The sequence below is a fragment of the Rana temporaria genome, chromosome 6 (genome assembly GCF_905171775.1).
Source record: "Rana temporaria chromosome 6, aRanTem1.1, whole genome shotgun sequence".
NCBI lineage: Eukaryota > Metazoa > Chordata > Amphibia > Anura > Ranidae > Rana > Rana temporaria.
The window spans coordinates 6,592,158-6,610,086 of record NC_053494.1 but is presented as its reverse complement, the minus strand read 5'-3'; the positions used below and the strand labels follow the sequence as shown (position 1 = coordinate 6,610,086).

Sequence of the window (17,929 nt, the reverse complement as noted above, 5' to 3'; positions counted from 1 at the left end):
GAAAATAATACATATCTATAATACACATTAAAGTATTTACAAAATATAAATGGACCCTCAAACAAATTTACTGCTGAATAATATATATATAATTGTCGTTAGCCTGGTCATATTTCCGCTGTGCGCCTCTCACACTTCCCAGAACGGGTTTAGTTCTCAAACGTTCAGCGAGGTGTTGCTAAGAGCCCAACTAACACTAAAAAGCAGAGAAGACAAAACTCCCCAATGACACGGGGAAGGGTAAAACATTAACAATAACATTTGAGAGAATGTGTGAACTATTCCATTCCTTATCTCTCTGTGTTCTCAACTGGGAGGGTCAACATTTACAATATTACAGAACAGCAGAGGGCGCCAACTAAGTGCAGTATATAGAAAACATAAAAATGTAAGTGAAAAATCAAAATTGGCAACTCACATTGGGGCAGATCCACAGAGATCTGCACCCGCGTAGCGTATGTGAGATACGCTACGCCGCCGTAACTTTTCCGGCTTAGGTTCGAATCCTCAAACCTTTCGGCGGCGTAGTGTATCTCAGGCGGCGTAACGGCACTCAATTCAAATCGGCGATTAGGGGGCGGGTTTTATTTAAATGAAGCGCGTCCCCGCGCCGAACGAACTGCGCATGCGCCGTCCCTAAATTTCCCACTGTGCATTGCGCTAAATGACGTCGCAAGGACGTCATTTTTTTTAACTTAGACGTGACTTACGTCCATCCCGATTCACGGACGACTTACGAAAAAAAAAAAAAAAAATTCAAATTAAACGTGGGAAACAACGGCCATACTTTATATTGCTAATCTATTTATACGCCACGAAATAGCAGCTTTAACTATACGCCGGAAAAAGCCGACTAGAGACGCCGTAAAAAAAAATGCGCCGGCTGCGCGTACGTTCGTGGATCGTCGGAAATAGATAATTTGCATACCCGACGCGGAAAACGTCGGGAACGCCACCCAGCGGACGCCGAAGAATTGCATCTGCGATCCGAAGGCGTACGAAACCGTACGCCTGTCGGATCGAACCCAGAAGCCGTCGTATCTTGGTTTGAGGATTCAAACTAAAGATACGACGCGGGAAATTTAAAAGTACGCCGGCGTATCAGTAGATACGCCGGCGTACTCTGTCTGTGGATCTGCCCCATAAATATATATATACAAAAAAATTGATTTTTATTTTTTTATTTTTTGGAAAACACTTTTTATTTTATTTTTTTTATTGGTCAAACTGATGTTTGAAAAAATGTTTATTCAAGGAAAAGCAGCCAATTTTCCTCTGCAGTCTATAGCAGTGTTTCTCAACTCCAGTCCTCGGGGCGCACCAACAGGTCATGTTTTCAGGCTTTCCATTATTGTGCACAGGTGATTTGATCAGTTTCACTGCCTTAGTAATTACCACAGCAGTTTGATCTGAGGGAAATCCTGAAAACATGACCTGTTGGTGCACCCCGAGGACTGGAGTTGAGAAACACTGGTCTATAGGCACAAGCCTACTGCGCCGAATTATGAATCCAGCCCTGTGTACGAGTGTTTATTTTAATGTCTGTAGCGTGATGCGGGCGTGATGCGGGCGTGATTCCCTTCGGCTCGGCATAGCTGCTACAAGTCTTAACAAGAAGCCAATCTCAACACTAACATTAGAATCTTAGAAATGATAACACCGGTCTGAGCCAGGTAGAGATTTGACACCAAAAAATAAATAAAAATAAAGTAAATAGAAAAAAAAAATGAAAAATAAAATACTTATTTCTGGTCTCCGGTTGACGCCATCCCCTCCCATAACCATGTGATTGTAAATCAATAGAAATGTTTGCTTATAATTAGTGATAGAAAGGCAAAACTTCCCTTAGAACAGGTCTGTCTGCATTCTTCGAAGGAGCTGCAGACCGAGCTTCTAGTGATATATATATATATACCTCCTGAGTCCTGGAGTGGTCATTAGTGTGAGATAAAAAGCACAAGCTGTGTCAACCCAGGACAGACCAGAGATTTAAAGAAAAGTCATGGCGGACGTTATATATTTCATTGGTTTTATGCTCCTTGCAGGTAAGTGATCATTCCTTGTTGTTGTGTAGTTGGTAGCAATTGCCTTTTTTTTTTAAATCCTGGTACAAGTAGAGGAAAGGGTAGAGCCCCAATCTGTCCTTATCTACCCGTCTCTGAAATAGGGATGAGCCCCAGGTTTGCCCTTACCATGGGTTTGGGAGTCATACTTTCCAGTGCATTTTTGTGCAAGTATTTTTTTTTTTTTTATAATTTTTTTTTGCTTTTGTTGCAAGGCTTTTCTTTACCAAAATTGTTGGTTTGGTTTCAGGGAGTGGTATTTTGGAGTTTTATTTATTTTGGGTATATTGTAGTGTGAGTGTGTGTTTGTTGTTTTTTAAAGGCCTAACATAACATAAGATAAAATGTATTATATTAATTAAATATATATATATATATATATATATATATATATATATATATTTAATTAATATAATACATTTTATCTTATGTTTAATTTTATGTAGCTTTGATTGGGCCTTTAAAAAAAAAATTTAATAAAAATAAAATTAGGTTTAAATCGAATCATTCGCTTATTGATCGAGAGATATATATATATATATATATATATAATCTCTCGATCAATAAGCGAATGATTCGATTTAAACCTAATTTTATTTTTATTAAATTTTTTTTTTAAAGGCCCAATCAAAGCTACATAAAATTAAACATAAGATAAAATGTATTTTTTATATATATGTGTGTGTGTGTGTGTGTGTATATATATATATATATATATATATATATATATATATATATATATATATATATATATATATATATATATATATATATATTAATAATAATATTTTTTTTATTAATGTAATACATTTATTTTATTTTTAATTTTTATGTAGCATTGATCGGGCCTTTAAAAAAACAAAACAAAAGGCCCGATTAATGCTACATAAAAATGAAAAATAAAATGTATTACATTAATAATAAAAAAAAAAAAATATATATATATATTTTTTATTATTAATGTAATACATTTATTTTATTTTTCATTTTATGTAGCATTAATCGGGCCTTTTGTTTTGTTTTTTTAATGGCCCGATCAATGCTACATAAAAATTAAAAATAAAATAAATGTATTACATTAATAAAAAAAATATTATTATTAATATATATATATATATATATATATATATATATATATATATATATATATATATATATATATATATATATATATATATATATATATATATATTACATTTTATCTTAGGTTAAATTTTATGTACCTTTGATTGGGCCTTTAATAAAAATTAAAATTAGGTTTAAATCGAATCATTCGCTTCTTACTGACCAGCAAGGTTTATTATTCTGGACTACTCACGCTAGGAGTAGTCCAAGTCAGGACTGACATTCGGGAATGAAATATGGGGGGGGGGGGGGGGAGTTTAGCTGAACTCGCACCATTTCATTCCCGAATGTCCGTCCCAAATTTAGGGGCGATTTTCTGAGACATTTGTGCGGGTTTCTGTACAGATGTCTGAGAAAACTGCACCCCGAAGTCGTCGAAAGTAAATACGGCGTTGCACCGATTCGGACGGTGAGCCAATGTGAACCAGGGCTGTGCTGTTGCTGGTCAGACTTACACTGCTGTATCCTCCCCTTCCCCCTTTTTTTTATAATATTTATTGATCGTTTAATCACTGTATAGATCGTACAAAAGATTTAAGCCTGGTACACACGATCAGATTGTTGGCCAACCGAGCGCCTGGTTTTTGCCTTCAGGGCCTGTGCCTGGATCTTGTCTTGCATACTAACGGTACACAATTGTTGGTCAACAAACACGAACGTAGTGACATACTACGAGGAATTTCAGCTCTTGAGCGCCACTCTTTGGGCCACTTCTGCTAATTGCGTGTTAAGTGAGCAACGGGCGAAAAAGTGCTTAACTGGCCCAAAGTTTTAAAATGTGTCCAATTTTTCAAGATATAAAAGTGATTTCAATTAGAATTCTAGATTGAAAGCTCTAACAAGCAGGGCCCTCTGATCCCCTCTATATTGTATTTTAACTGTACTGTCTACCCTGATGTTGCAAAGAGCTGTGCAAACCGCTAGCGCTATATTATAATAATAATAATAATATTATTATTATTATTATTATTATTATTATTATTATTATTATTATCTACCGTATTTATCGGAGTATAACGCACACTTTTTTCCCCTGAAAGTAGGGGGGAAATCAGGGGTGCGCGTTATACGCCGATCCCTGCTGTCTCCGAGGGAAGAGGAGGGACGAGTGCCGCTGAATTACAGAGCCGCAATCTGCTGTGTGCAGGGCGCTCCGTCACTCACAGCCACACCTCCTGGCCCCGCATTGGGCAACTGTCTATCACAGTGTTTCTCAACTCCAGTCCTCAGGGCGCACCAACAGGTCTTGTTTTCAGGCTTTCCATTATTGTGCACAGGTGATTTTATCAGTTTCACTGCCTTAGTAATTACCACAGCAGTTTGATCTGAGGGAAATCCTGAAAACATGACCTGTTGGTGCGCCCCGAGGACTGGAGTTGAGAAACACTGGTCTATCATATGAGCGGGGCCGGGAGGCATGGCGGAGTGAGTGACGGAGAGCCCGGTACACAGGGGATCGCGGCTCTGTAATTCAGCGGCACGGAGCACCTGGTACACAGGGGATCACGGCTCTATTATTCAGCGGCACGGAAGAAAGGGAAAGAAAGGAGAAGAAAGAGTGGTACATCCTAAAATGTACCATAAGGGGTTTAATACCGTACGAGTGGAAGGGACTCAGGGAGCGCTGAATGCCCATGGGTTAGGGGTGCAAATTACTTGTCTTGGGTGCTGACAACCAACCCACGCTACGAAAATTATTTTACTGTTAGGGGTCCCCACAACTTGGGAAATGTTATCAAGGGGTCACAGGACTAGGGAGGAGGAGTCATGATTGTCTAGATTTCATAATGCCTGGCCAAAGATCTGAGATCTGAACTGATCCATTCATTCATTTATCTCTATTACTTTTCAGTGTCTCCCACATCTGTGATCTCCAACCTTACTACACCGGCCCAGCCAACCTGTGGCACACCGCTCATCAACAATCGAATAGTTGGTGGTACAAACGCAGCTGACGGAGCATGGCCATGGCAGATTAGCTTGCGCTATCAAGGCTCCCACATTTGTGGTGGCTCCTTGATCTCCAACCAATGGGTGATGACTGCTGCCCATTGTTTTGAATAGTAAGTAGTATTTGATGTCTATAATGGGTTCATCAACTCAACATTGCATTTTGAGTGCTGCTTTGGTGCAGGAAATTCAGCACTTGTTTTTTAATTAGCCCTGTAATGGATCCCCGGAGAGTGGCTTTAAAGGCATCGCAGGTAGTTCCCGAGGGAAACTTTGCCTTTATTTTCAGACCAGAAGTGTGTTATATCAGTGGCCGTTGACCTCTCAAAGAACTCCTCCTTAAACCACAATGGGCTCAATCTCCATAGCATATAACCTTGTGACCAGTGGCGGCTGGTGCTCAAAATATTTGGGGGGGCGCAAACAAACGAAAAAACAATTGCAGCCACACTGTGCCCATCAAATGCAGCCACACTGTGCCCATCAAATGCAGCCACACTGTGCCCATCAAATGCAGCCACACTGTGCCCATCAAATGCAGCCACACTGTGCCCATCAAATGCAGCCACTGTGCCCATCAAATGCAGCCACTGTGCCATGCCATCAATTGTCGACACTGTGCCATGCCTTCAAATGCAGCCACTGTTCCATGCAACGCAGCCACTGTGCCATCATTTATCACCACTGTGCCATGCCATCAAACGCAGCCACTGTGCCATCAATTGTCGCCACTGTGCCATGCCAAACGCAGCCATTGTGCCCATCAATTGTCACCACTGTGCCATCAAATGCAGCCACTGTGCCATGCCATCAATTGTCACCACTGTGCGAACATCAATTGTCACCACTGTGCCCTTTAATTGTTGCCACTGTGCCCTTTAATTGTTGCCACTGTGCCCTTTAATTGTTGCCACGGTGCCCATTTATTTGTCCGCATTGTCCCCACTGTGCCCTTCATTGCCGCTGTGCCACTTTCCCCCCTCGCCCGGCACTTACCTTTACTGGAGTCAGCCATCCACATCCTCGACCCTTGCCTCGATGTCTTCTGCCGCCCTCGATGATGCTTCAGTCAATCAGGTTACCGGTAGCCAGAACCGGCCAACCTGATTGGCTGAGACGCCTGTCAGTCTTATCCAAGGAACGCACACCATGTGCTCCAGCGCCCTCTATGGACAAACCGCCACTGCTTGTGACTGGCTCATTTTCATGGAGATCAGCAAGGTAGAGTGGTCCGAAATGGCCCTGGGAAGATATCTCACATCCGTCACCTTCGCCAACACCTCCCTAGTCACAAAACACATATCAAGTCTGGATAAGGTATTATAGGAGGAGGAGAAACATGAATACTCTCGAGCCTCAGCATTCTTCCATCGCCACATCTCCTCCATCGCCGTACTGTTCTGCACACGCGGCCAGGGAGGTGGAGCATCTGGAAACCGCCTGTAAGCTATCCATATCCGGGCATAGCACTGCATTAAGATCCCCTGCCATAATAATAATTCAGCACTTGTTAATGAATAGATCTATTAATTGATACATTTGTCTTGTCCAAAAATGTGTTGAGCGGACTCGTTTTGGGGGGGGGTCCATGCGGCAATCTGGTTCTTTAGCCAACTGGGGTCTGATGCCTCCAAATGTGCCCAAAATGTTCTGGTGCATATAGCCAAGGGATTTCCTTAACCATTAAATAACACTGCGCACAAATTATTTGTTTACCGCCAAGAAATAAATCTCAAGTCAACTCAAACGACACAATAAAAATATCTTGTTGGGATTTACATTTTTCTGTTTGTGTTACAGTTTATAGTAAGTAGTTGACATGTTTTAACGTTTTCTATTGTGTTCTCTGTACTGTTTTTAGTTCTTCCAACCCATCAGACTACACGGTTGTTATGGGAGCGTACAAGCTTAGCGTCACCAATTCTCACCAGATTACATCCACTGTGCAGAATCTCACCATCAACTCTCTATGGAGCGGCGCCGGGACCCCCGGAGACATTGCGTTAATCCAACTCTCCAACCCCATCACTTATAACGAGTACATTCTGCCTGTGTGTGTGCCATCATCATCCATAGACTTCCCAGCGGGCATGAACTGCACTGTGACTGGATGGGGCAATATCGGGACTGGCGGTAAGATGGATAAAATTTACCATATACTTATCTGACAAATTTTAGATTGGAATGCAAGCCACGGTCCCAACCCTACGCTGGCCTCTTACTTCTGGATAGGCCCTCACACAGCCTGGCAGCCAGATGCCCCTGGGATAGGCCCAATCTCCAGCCTAGCAGTCCGGGGTGTACGACACATGTCCACACAGACAGCCGTCCAGGTGGCACAGAACAGCGAGCACCTGACCTCACCAAAAAAAAAAATATATATATATATATATATATATATATATATTTCTCCCAGCAGGCCAATTGATCCCAGAAAGCCCCTGCCCATTGGCGGACATGCCACATATACCCATAACCTATCCTTGGGTTGCCCTTCTCATATATAGTACCACCAAGCTCCCGGCCACCTAGTGGTAGAAGAGAAAAGTGCAACAATGTCAAACTAAGGGAGAAATCAATAGATCTCTAACAATCGACCAAGATAACTACTCTTGGCAAGTAAATTTGTGAGGAGCTCCCTAACTAAATCCCGGGGTGCTGCACACAAAATATGTGGAGGACTCTCTATCTATTCTGTTCAGGGACACCCCTCTCTTGGCCGAGACTCAAGCACTTCTGGTACTCCCAGCAGGGCAAATCCCACTTAAGCAGCACTTGGGCCCCGTTCACACATGCAGAACGTTTGTCTGTTTCTCTTCCATCTGTTGACAGATGAAAAACGGACATCAATGCATTTTAATGAAAAAACAGATGTAAAATGAGCAACTCTTCTGCAAAGAGATATAATACAACAGTCGCCCTCCGTCTCTGGCTTTATACTTGGCTCCTCTGTGTAATGATATTGCACAGAGTGGCCCCAAACTTCCTATTTAGGGGTTCCCAGCTTGCACTGTCCGCTCTTCCTTCACTCTGTGCGCCCCCATAGGAACGCACCTGCAGGCTTGCTCCCGAGTCGGGCTGAGTGAGTCCATAGACGCACACAGTGTGACCGGCCCCTCCCCCTGTTCCCTCTTCACAGGGTTTGATTGACAGCAGCAAAAGCCAATGGCTTCCACTGCTCTCGCTGAGTCCTATGAAGAGAGAGACCAGCACCGCTGCAGCCACTCGCAGCACTGGATTAAGAGAGGGCTCAGTTAGGTATAAGGGGGGGGGCCTTACTGCATGGAATGCATTAAGGTAAATGTACCTTTTTAGAACCACTTTCACTTTAGAGCACACACACTAGATACACACAGGGGCGGACTGACAAATCATGGGGCCCCTGGGCAATAGAAGATTATGGGGCCCCTGGGCAATAGAAGATTATGGGGCCCCTGGACTTACAGATGGCCACCATACCAGGAGGCAGGGCAGCTAAAATCTCTGGATTTTCACATCAAAAGCATGTCGGTTTCGGACATATCAGGGACAGATGTAAAAAAAACATAGATTTTTACATACTGTCCCTGGTTTTGCTGAGCCTGGCAACCCTGATGGGGCCCCCTAGTGGCATGGGGACCTCGGACAGTGCCCGAGTGACTCAATGGTCAGTCCGCCCCTGGATACACGTGTCTTCAGAGCCTTTCTTGTTGGATGTTGTTTTTGGAGCTGAGAACATAGGGCCATATTCTCAAATAATTTACGCAGGCGTATCAGCAGATACGCCGGCGTAAGTCCGATCCTATGTTTAAGTGTATTCTCAAAATGAGATACACTTAAACATGCCTAAGATACGACGGCCTGCGCCGTTGTATCTTAGGCTGAAATATTTACGCTGACCGCTAGGTGGCGGTCAGCGTAGAATATGCAAATGACTAGTCACGCCGATTCTCTAACCTACGCTTGCCCGCCGTAGTGTTTTAACGTCGTTTCCGTAAGCCATACGCGGCGTAAAGATAAAGATGCCCCCTAGGTGGCGTACTCAATGTTAAGTATGGCCGTCGATTCGGCGTCGAAATTTGAAAATTTAACGTCTTTGCGTAAGTCGTCCATGAATGGCGCTGGACGCCATTTACGTTACAGTCAAAACAAATGACGTCCGTGAGAATTAGGAGGGCTTGCGCGGGTGGACTTTACGCGACGCCGCCGCAAGTTTACAGGTAAGTGGTTTGGGAATCAGGCACTTGCCACTTAAACTTGCGGCGGCGTAACGTAAAGGACATACGTTCCGCCGCCTCAGATCTATAAGAATATGCCCCATAGTGTTATGGTGGTTATATTAATTTTTATTTTATTTTTTTGCAGTATCGCTGCCATACCCGGGAATCCTCCAGCAGGTGACAGTACCACTTATCAGCAACAGTCAATGTGACGCGATGTACCACATTGGTTCCGGCCTCAGTAACAGTATAATCATCGTCCCCAGTGACCAGATCTGTGCCGGGTACAAGGCTGGAAATAAAGACTCCTGCCAGGTTAGTTATTAATGTCCTGAAAATAAATATATGTACATACATATGTAGTGTTACCCCCGGAAGGGCTGCTGATTGATGATGATAAAATGTATACATACCGCTCCTATCACCGCTCCAAAGATGCTGCTGGCAGGAGATTTTTTTTCTCTCCCGACAGCGCATCGCCTCAGTGTGAACGCCCTCGGGCTTTCACATTGAGAAGGCTGGGCAGGAGTTTTTCAGGCGGTATTTAGGCGCTATTTTTAGTGCTGTACCGCCTGAAATATGCCTCAGTGTGAAAGGGGCCTAAGGAGGGATATCTCCAAGAATTCAATCCAGAGAGGACCTGTGGCAGAGGTGTCTTTCTGGGGCTCACCGAGGGGAGTCTGTGGCAGAGGCTCTTTCTCAAGTACAAGCTCACTAAGGAGGGTCTGTGGCAGAGACTTTATCCTGCAAATGTTCGAGTGATACTTCCGGCTACCAGGTCAGTGAGAGAGGCCTGTCCGGGTCAGTGAGAGAGGCCTGTCCGGGTCAGTGAGAGAGGCCTGTCCGGGTCAGTGAGAGAGGCCTGTCCGGGTCAGTGAGAGAGGCCTGTCCGGGTCAGTGAGAGAGGCCTGTCCGGGTCAGTGGGAGAGGCCTGTCCGGGTCAGTGGGAGAGGCCTGTCCAGGGTCAGTGAGAGAGGCCTGTCCGGGTCAGTGAGAGAGGCCTGTCCGGGTCAGTGAGAGAGGCCTGTCCGGGTCAGTGAGAGAGGCCTGTCCGGGTCAGTGAGAGAGGCCTGTCCGGGTCAGTGAGAGAGGCCTGTCCGCGTCAGTGAGAGAGGCCTGTCCGCGTCAGTGAGAGAGGCCTGTCCGCGTCAGTGAGAGAGGCCTGTCCGCGTCAGTGAGAGAGGCCTGTCCGGGTCAGTGAGAGAGGCCTGTCCGGGTCAGTGAGAGAGGCCTGTCCGCGTCAGTGAGAGAGGCCTGTCCGGGTCAGTGAGAGAGGCCTGTCCGGGTCAGTGAGAGAGGCCTGTCCGGGTCAGTGAGAGAGGCCTGTCCAGGGTCAGTGAGAGAGGCCTGTCCGGGTCAGTGAGAGAGGCCTGTCCGGGTCAGTGAGAGAGGCCTGTCCGGGTCAGTGAGAGAGGCCTGTCCGGGTCAGTGAGAGAGGCCTGTCCGGGTCAGTGAGAGAGGCCTGTCCGGGTCAGTGAGAGAGGCCTGTCCGCGTCAGTGAGAGAGGCCTGTCCGCGTCAGTGAGAGAGGCCTGTCCGCGTCAGTGAGAGAGGCCTGTCCGCGTCAGTGAGAGAGGCCTGTCCGGGTCAGTGAGAGAGGCCTGTCCGGGTCAGTGAGAGAGGCCTGTCCGCGTCAGTGAGAGAGGCCTGTCCGGGTCAGTGAGAGAGGCCTGTCCGGGTCAGTGAGAGAGGCCTGTCCGGGTCAGTGAGAGAGGCCTGTCCGGGTCAGTGAGAGAGGCCTGTCCGCGTCAGTGAGAGAGGCCTGTCCGGGTCAGTGAGAGAGGCCTGTCCGGGTCAGTGAGAGAGGCCTGTCCGCGTCAGTGAGAGAGGCCTGTCCGCGTCAGTGAGAGAGGCCTGTCCGCGTCAGTGAGAGAGGCCTGTCCGCGTCAGTGAGAGAGGCCTGTCCGGGTCAGTGAGAGAGGCCTGTCCGGGTCAGTGAGAGAGGCCTGTCCAGGGTCAGTGAGAGAGGCCTGTCCGGGTCAGTGAGAGAGGCCTGTCCGGGTCAGTGAGAGAGGCCTGTCCGGGTCAGTGAGAGAGGCCTGTCCGGGTCAGTGAGAGAGGCCTGTCCGGGAACACTAGACCCACTCCGGCGGGAGTGGCGCACAGAAGGGTTACGTTTGGGAGCAGGACTGTTTCCTATCATTAAAGAAAAAAGGTAGGTTGCGCTCAGAATCACAACGAAATTGTGAAAAAAATTAATTAAATAAACAGATATGCGCAGGTGTGTCAATTGAGTAAAAGTCAGTGAGAATACCCAAATGATATATACAACCTTGGAGGTATTCTGAATACCATATGGGACAAGCACTTAAAAGCTCTCTAATATTCCAATAGGAATTGCGCTAATACCAAAAGCGCAGATATACAGTCCCAATGCAAGAAGACAAATTGTCCAGTTAATGAAAAAGGCAATTATAAATAACAGTTAAAGCGGGGGTTCACCCTATAAACAAAAAATTTTTTTTTTTTTTCTTCTAGCATAAAATTAGGCATAGTATCGTGAGCTACAGTATGCCTGTCTTGATTTTCTTCGCCCGGTTCTCACAGTGCAATCCTCTATATAAGATTCCGACTCCCAGCAGGGAATGGGCGTTCCTATCCAGACGGAGGATGATTGACGGCCGGCTCTGGCACGTCACGCTTCTCCGGAAATAGCCGAAATAGGCTTGGCTCTTCACGGCGCCTGCGCATAGTCTGTGCGCAGGCGCCGTATAGCGCCGTGAACAGCCGAGACCTACTCCGGCTGTCTTCGGGAGCGTGACGTGCCAGAGCCGGCCGTCAATCATCCTCCGTCTGGATAGGAACGCCCATTCCCCGCGGGGAGTCAGAATCTTATATAGAGGATTGCACTGTGAGTACCGGGCGAAAAAAATCAAGACAGGCATACTGTAGCTCGCGCTACTATGCCTCATTTTATGCTAAAATGTTGCTATGGAGGGTGAACCACCGCTTTAAATCCAGGAACTAATCCACCACCGATCACTGATTGATGAAGGAGAATCCTGCAATCACGTCAAAGGTAAGTAAGGATGTACTCTTACCAGATCCAGGATTTAAACAGGCATGTCAATCCACTGAAGCCATGCAGGAGAGGCACGAACTCGACCACTTCCGGTAAACTGGAGTCTCCACTGGAATACCTTCCGTTGCACTTGAGACTCCCCATCCCATTCAGGGAACCGTGGAAAAAACAAGGCTCAAATGGTGAAGTACTGACCAGTACGTTTATTAAAAAATGTGCAACATATACACATATAGCAATAAAAAAATATATAGCCGGCTAACCAGGCTTAAAAACAACAGGGTTGCAATAGCTACGTGCTTCTGGGGTCACGTAAACGCGGTGACGTTGGTGCGTGGCTCCGCCCTGTTTCCCATTATTACACCTGAATGTGCTGTTCTCCGATCTTCTTCAACTTTACTTTCCTCACCACAAGTTTATTGTTTTTACCCCGGCTGGGTAATAAAGAGCACAGCAAAGAGCACCTGTCCTGGACATTCCTTTACTTCTACTACATGCAATACGCACCATTCACCCCTAGGAATTTCGGAGGAGCCAAGAGGTAATACGCCGCCCAAATAATCCAGCAGCTCCTCCGGGGGTAATGCTACAATATTAAAACATTTTTGATGGCATTGTGCTAGCTGATTGGGAATATCAAGAAATTGGTTACTTATGCAGGTCAAAAGAGCTTGGTGAAACATCTCATACAGACCTGTGAGAACTGTCATGATTAAAGGGTCACTAAAGGAATTTTTTTTTTTTAGCTAAATAGCTTCCTTTACCTTACTGCAGTACTGGTTTCATGTCCTCATTGTTCGTGTTTGCTTTGAAGTAGCTGTAATTCTGCTGTGATCTCCACACTTCCTGCTCGTCTGTTTCCTTATAACCATGGTACTGGGAGCTTTCTCACGGTGGTCTAAGCTGTTATTACTGTGTGTCTAAAACTCCTCAGAACCAATCAGATTCATTTTAAAAACAAAACACTGCCCTGGATTTGTTTGTTTTTGTTCTGTGAGTCTTCCCGACTCACCTCTCACCCGGAACTTCATGTATGTACTTTAAAACCGAAAGTGAAACTAGAGGCACATTATATGATTGAATTTAATCTATTTTTAATCATTTTTAAAAGGAATCCGTTAACTTTTATGTCTCTATACCCTGTAAACAGTCATTTCAGCAATTTTTTTTTTCCTTTAGTGACCCTTTAAGATTAGTTGGAATAGTTAACACACCCTATTGGAATGAATATCACTGTTTTGCTTACCTTTAAAAGCCTCAAACTCTGCTTTTTGTGATTTGCGCGGTGATATTCGCATTTAATGCATTGCTTTGTCAGTAAGCAGCTCTCATATCTGTAGACCCGAGACAAAAAATATTTCCCAACTGACCCAGCTCTTCTCTAGTTCATCACCATTAATTAATCTTGCCTTTTTAGAGTCATCATTCAAAAAGAAACGATCCTTCTGTTGTAGAAAACCCTCTCCGTGGTCTGGCTTTGGTTATGTCCATAATAATGAAAAAAAGATAAATCGCGCTACCTCTAAACCATGTGATACAAATGTTTGAAACACAAAACACACAAAACTATGTGATATATATTGATATAAATCATAAACTATGTGGTATATGATGGTATATCTGAATCACTAATATACCAAAAAACAAGAGAGGTTGATAGCCACTAGAGGGCACTATATAGCACTCTCAAGTCCCTCAATAACAGTGAAACAGTGATAAATGAACATCAATTTTTTTTTAGATCAATAAATATTAACCAAAAATATATATAGACATATAAATAAAACAAATATTGTAGCAATAAAGTCCATAAATGTTTAACACATAAAATGCCAAACGCCCGTGCTCTGTGCCAAATTCCAAAATCAGTTGAAAACGTGTGCAAAGAAAAGTGATGTATCCTCCACCAAACTATAGATTGGCTCCTTACCAAATCGCCATGATCCCTTATGACAGGGGATCATGAACAGCATATAATAGGTAGTCGCTCCCAGTCTTGCAGTTCAGACAGATACGATCCTTAACATTGGGTCTCATCCACAAGTGATTAAACTTCACCAACATCAATGCCCACCATGTAAAAAACAATAACAGCTCCACATAGCGTATTAAATGAGTAAAAAAATATTTATTAAAAGTGCTGTTGCACTTACAAACATGCAGTAAAAAAGCCTCAAATCTGATGTGCCGGCCGGTACACAAATTCCCAGACATCCGTCCACTGGGGGAACGTTTGGAGCTCTTGGGTGACGACAGCGCGCCGCTCCGCCCTACGTCCGTTTTGTAAAATATTACTTTTTCCAGGGGCACGGGCAGCGCGCTGCGTCACACATATATATATATATATATATATATATATATATATATATAAATGAAACCAAGCCTCACTCTGGTTCATGGCCACCTCCCAGACCTGCGCTGTAACAACATGGCGCCCAACACCGTAGCCCATTCACTCACCATAATGTATGTGTCTGCAATGATGCGCGCCATGTTGAACCCCATCTGCCTGTCACTGCACATGGGCGGGAGTGGGCGCCATGTTGGAGCCTGTTTGCTTGACACTGTGCCTGTTTGGGAGGAGGGTATGTATTGAAACAAGCATTGGCTTCATATTAATCCACTTTTTGATAGACATCATGGGTTTCCTGTGGCTTGGACGCCATGTTGGAGTCCGTCTGCTTGCTGCCACGCAGGTTGTCTGTGGTGTTGGGCGCCATGTTGGAGCCCTTTTTGCCTGTTACAGCGCAGGTCCGGGAGGTGGCCATGAACCAGAGTGAGGCTTTAGTTTTAAATATATAGAGGTGACGCAGCGCGCTGCCCATGCCCCTGGAAGAAGTAATATTTTACGAAACGGACGTAGGGCAGAGCGGCGCACTGTTGTCACCCAAGCGCTCCAAACTATCCCCCAGTGGACGGGTGTCTGGGAATTTGTGTACCGGCCGGCACATCAGATTCGAGGCATTTTTTTACTGCATGTTTGTAAGTGCAACAGCACTTTTAATCTTTTTTTTTTCCTCATTTAATGCGCTATCTGGAGCTGTTATTGTTTTTTACATGGTGGGCATTGATTGGTGAAGTTTAATCACTCGTGGATGAGACCCAATGTTAAGGATTGTATCTGTCTGAACTGCAAGACTGGGAGCGACGACCTAATTATATGCTGTTCATGATCCCCTGTCATAAGGGATCATGGCGATTTGGTAAGGAGCCAATCTATATTTTGGTGGAGGATACATCACTTTTCTTTGGACACGTTTTCAACTGATTTCGGAATTTGGCACAGAGCATGGGCGTTTGGCATTTCATGTGTTAAACATTTATGGACTACAATATTTGTTTTATTTATATGTATGTATGTATGTGTGTGTATGTATATACAGTGCTTTAAGTGGGCCAAAAGAGGTGCCGGTACTCTATTAGGCGCCGGTGCTCCCCCCCCCCCAATACTGAACATGAAAATACCCTTGGCTGCGTGTGATGGGCACAGTGGCTGCATTTGATGGGCACAGTGGCTGCATTTGATGGGCACAGTGGCTGCATTAGATGGGCACAGTGGCGACAATTGATGGTGGCACAGTGGCTGCGTGTGGTGGCACAGTGGCTGCGTGTGGTGGCACAGTGGCTGCGTGTGGTGGCACAGTGGCTGCGTGTGGTGGCACAGTGGCTGCTTGTGATGGCACAGTGGCTGCGTTTGATGGGCACAGTGGCTGCATGTGATGGCACAGTGGCGACAATTGATGGCACAGTGGCAGTGTGAGTTGGCACAGTGGCGACAATTGATGGCACTGTGGCTGCGTGTGTTCGCACAGTGGCTGCATGTGATGGCACAGTGGCTGCGTTTGGTGGCACAGTGGCTGCATGTGATGGCACAGTGGCTGCGTTTGGTGGCACAGTGGCTGCGTGTGATGGGCAGAGTGGCGACAATTGATGGCACAGTGGCTGCGTTTGATGGGCACAGTGGCTGCGTTTGGTGGCACAGTGAGGCTGCAATTAATGGGGGTTTTTTTTAGTTAGAGAAGGCAAGCTCAAAATAACTGTATGCCGACCCGGCTCCGGGGGGGGCGGCATACAGTTCCTATTGTGACTGCGCTGCCTGTCTGACACACATTACCGGCCCGCAACTCGACAAGCCCACCGGCTGCGTTCCGGTACTGTAAACCCACGTACTGGACGCACGGAGAGGTGCTGGTACTCTCCAGGGCCATTTTTGGAAGTGGCGCGTTCCGGCCCAGTTAAAGCACTGTGTATATATATATATATATATATATATATATATATATTTTGGTTAATATTTATTGATCTAATGATATGATCTAAAAAAAAATTGATGTTCATTTATCACTGTTTCACTGTTATGAGGGACTTGAGAGTGCTATATAGTGCCCTCTAGTGGCTATCAACCTCTCTTGTTTTTTGGTATATTAGTGATTTAGATATACCATCATATACCACATAGTATATGATTTATATCTATATATCACATAGTTTTGTATGTTTTGTGATTCAAACATTTGTTTCACAAGGTAGCGCGATTTATATTTTTTTCATGGTTTATTTTTTGTATCTATTGTTTACCTGCTAATTGCAGCTCTCGGATTGAATAGACTGTGATTTTCTTTCTTTCTTTCTTTCTTTCTTTCTTTCTTTCTTTCTTTCTTTCTTTCTTTCTTTCTTTCTTTCTTTCTTTCTTTCTTTCTTTCTTTCTTTCTTTCTTTCTTTCTTTCTTTCTTTCTTTCTTTCTTTCTTTCTTTCTTTCTTTCTTTCTTTCCTTCCTAGTATTTAGCGCAGTTACTTTCCAATTTTCCATGTCCATAATAATGTAAAACCAGCTGATGGTTGTAATTTTTTTCTCTTGCAGGGAGACTCTGGGGGTCCTTTGGTCTGTCAAGTTAATGGTCGCTGGTATCAAGTTGGCATTGTCAGCTGGGGAGATGAGTGCGCCCTACCTAACCGGCCCGGAGTTTACACCTACGTCCCTGACTATTATAAGTGGATCTATTCCTATGGAGCCACTCGATCCTACTCATCTGCGTCAGTTTTCACTGCGTCCCTGCTGATGCTTCTGATTTGCTTACTCTTGCACATGTGAAGGAACGGTTGGGGACTGGAAGACAGAAAAGCTTTCTTTTTTTTTAATTCACTATTTAAATGAAAACTACAAACAAGCAAAGAACATTTGTGTGGAAACTGGATGGTCATCTTCCATATGGTGCTCAATGTTAACGATAAGACATAATAGATCTTGTGTTTTTTTTTTTTTTTGTTCTACCCGTGTGCATTCTGAGGTGCACATTGGTCACTTACATTTCAGGGTATGAATAGTGATTTTATTTTGTACAACATCACGACTTCAAAAACTGTCAGAACCTATGAAGTCAGGGCCAACTCCGTGCCATCAACCATAAGCAGCCCAACCTAGCTAGTTTTTTTTTGGCCAAGACCATCTCAAGCAGTAGTTAACCAATAGTACAATATCACAACCTTAATAACTGTTAAGGCCCATACACACGGCCGGACTTTTTGACAACAAACTTCAAAATTCCCAGGTTTTCCAAAAAATCCTACCAT

The 17,929-nt window shown here is 44.7% G+C and overlaps 1 protein-coding gene across 1 annotated transcript in view; it reads left to right on the top strand.

Annotated features, from left to right (window-relative positions):
- The window catches only part of LOC120944330, a 110,079-nt gene extending 92,150 nt beyond the window's left edge, over window positions 1-17,929 (top strand). Inside the window, exons 19-22 of the mRNA XM_040358382.1 lie at window positions 5,041-5,251; window positions 7,000-7,271; window positions 9,483-9,652; window positions 17,220-17,929. Coding sequence (XP_040214316.1) covers window positions 5,041-5,251; window positions 7,000-7,271; window positions 9,483-9,652; window positions 17,220-17,450 — 884 coding nt within the window. The 3' untranslated portion in view covers window positions 17,451-17,929. The remainder of the gene's footprint in view (window positions 1-5,040; window positions 5,252-6,999; window positions 7,272-9,482; window positions 9,653-17,219) is intronic.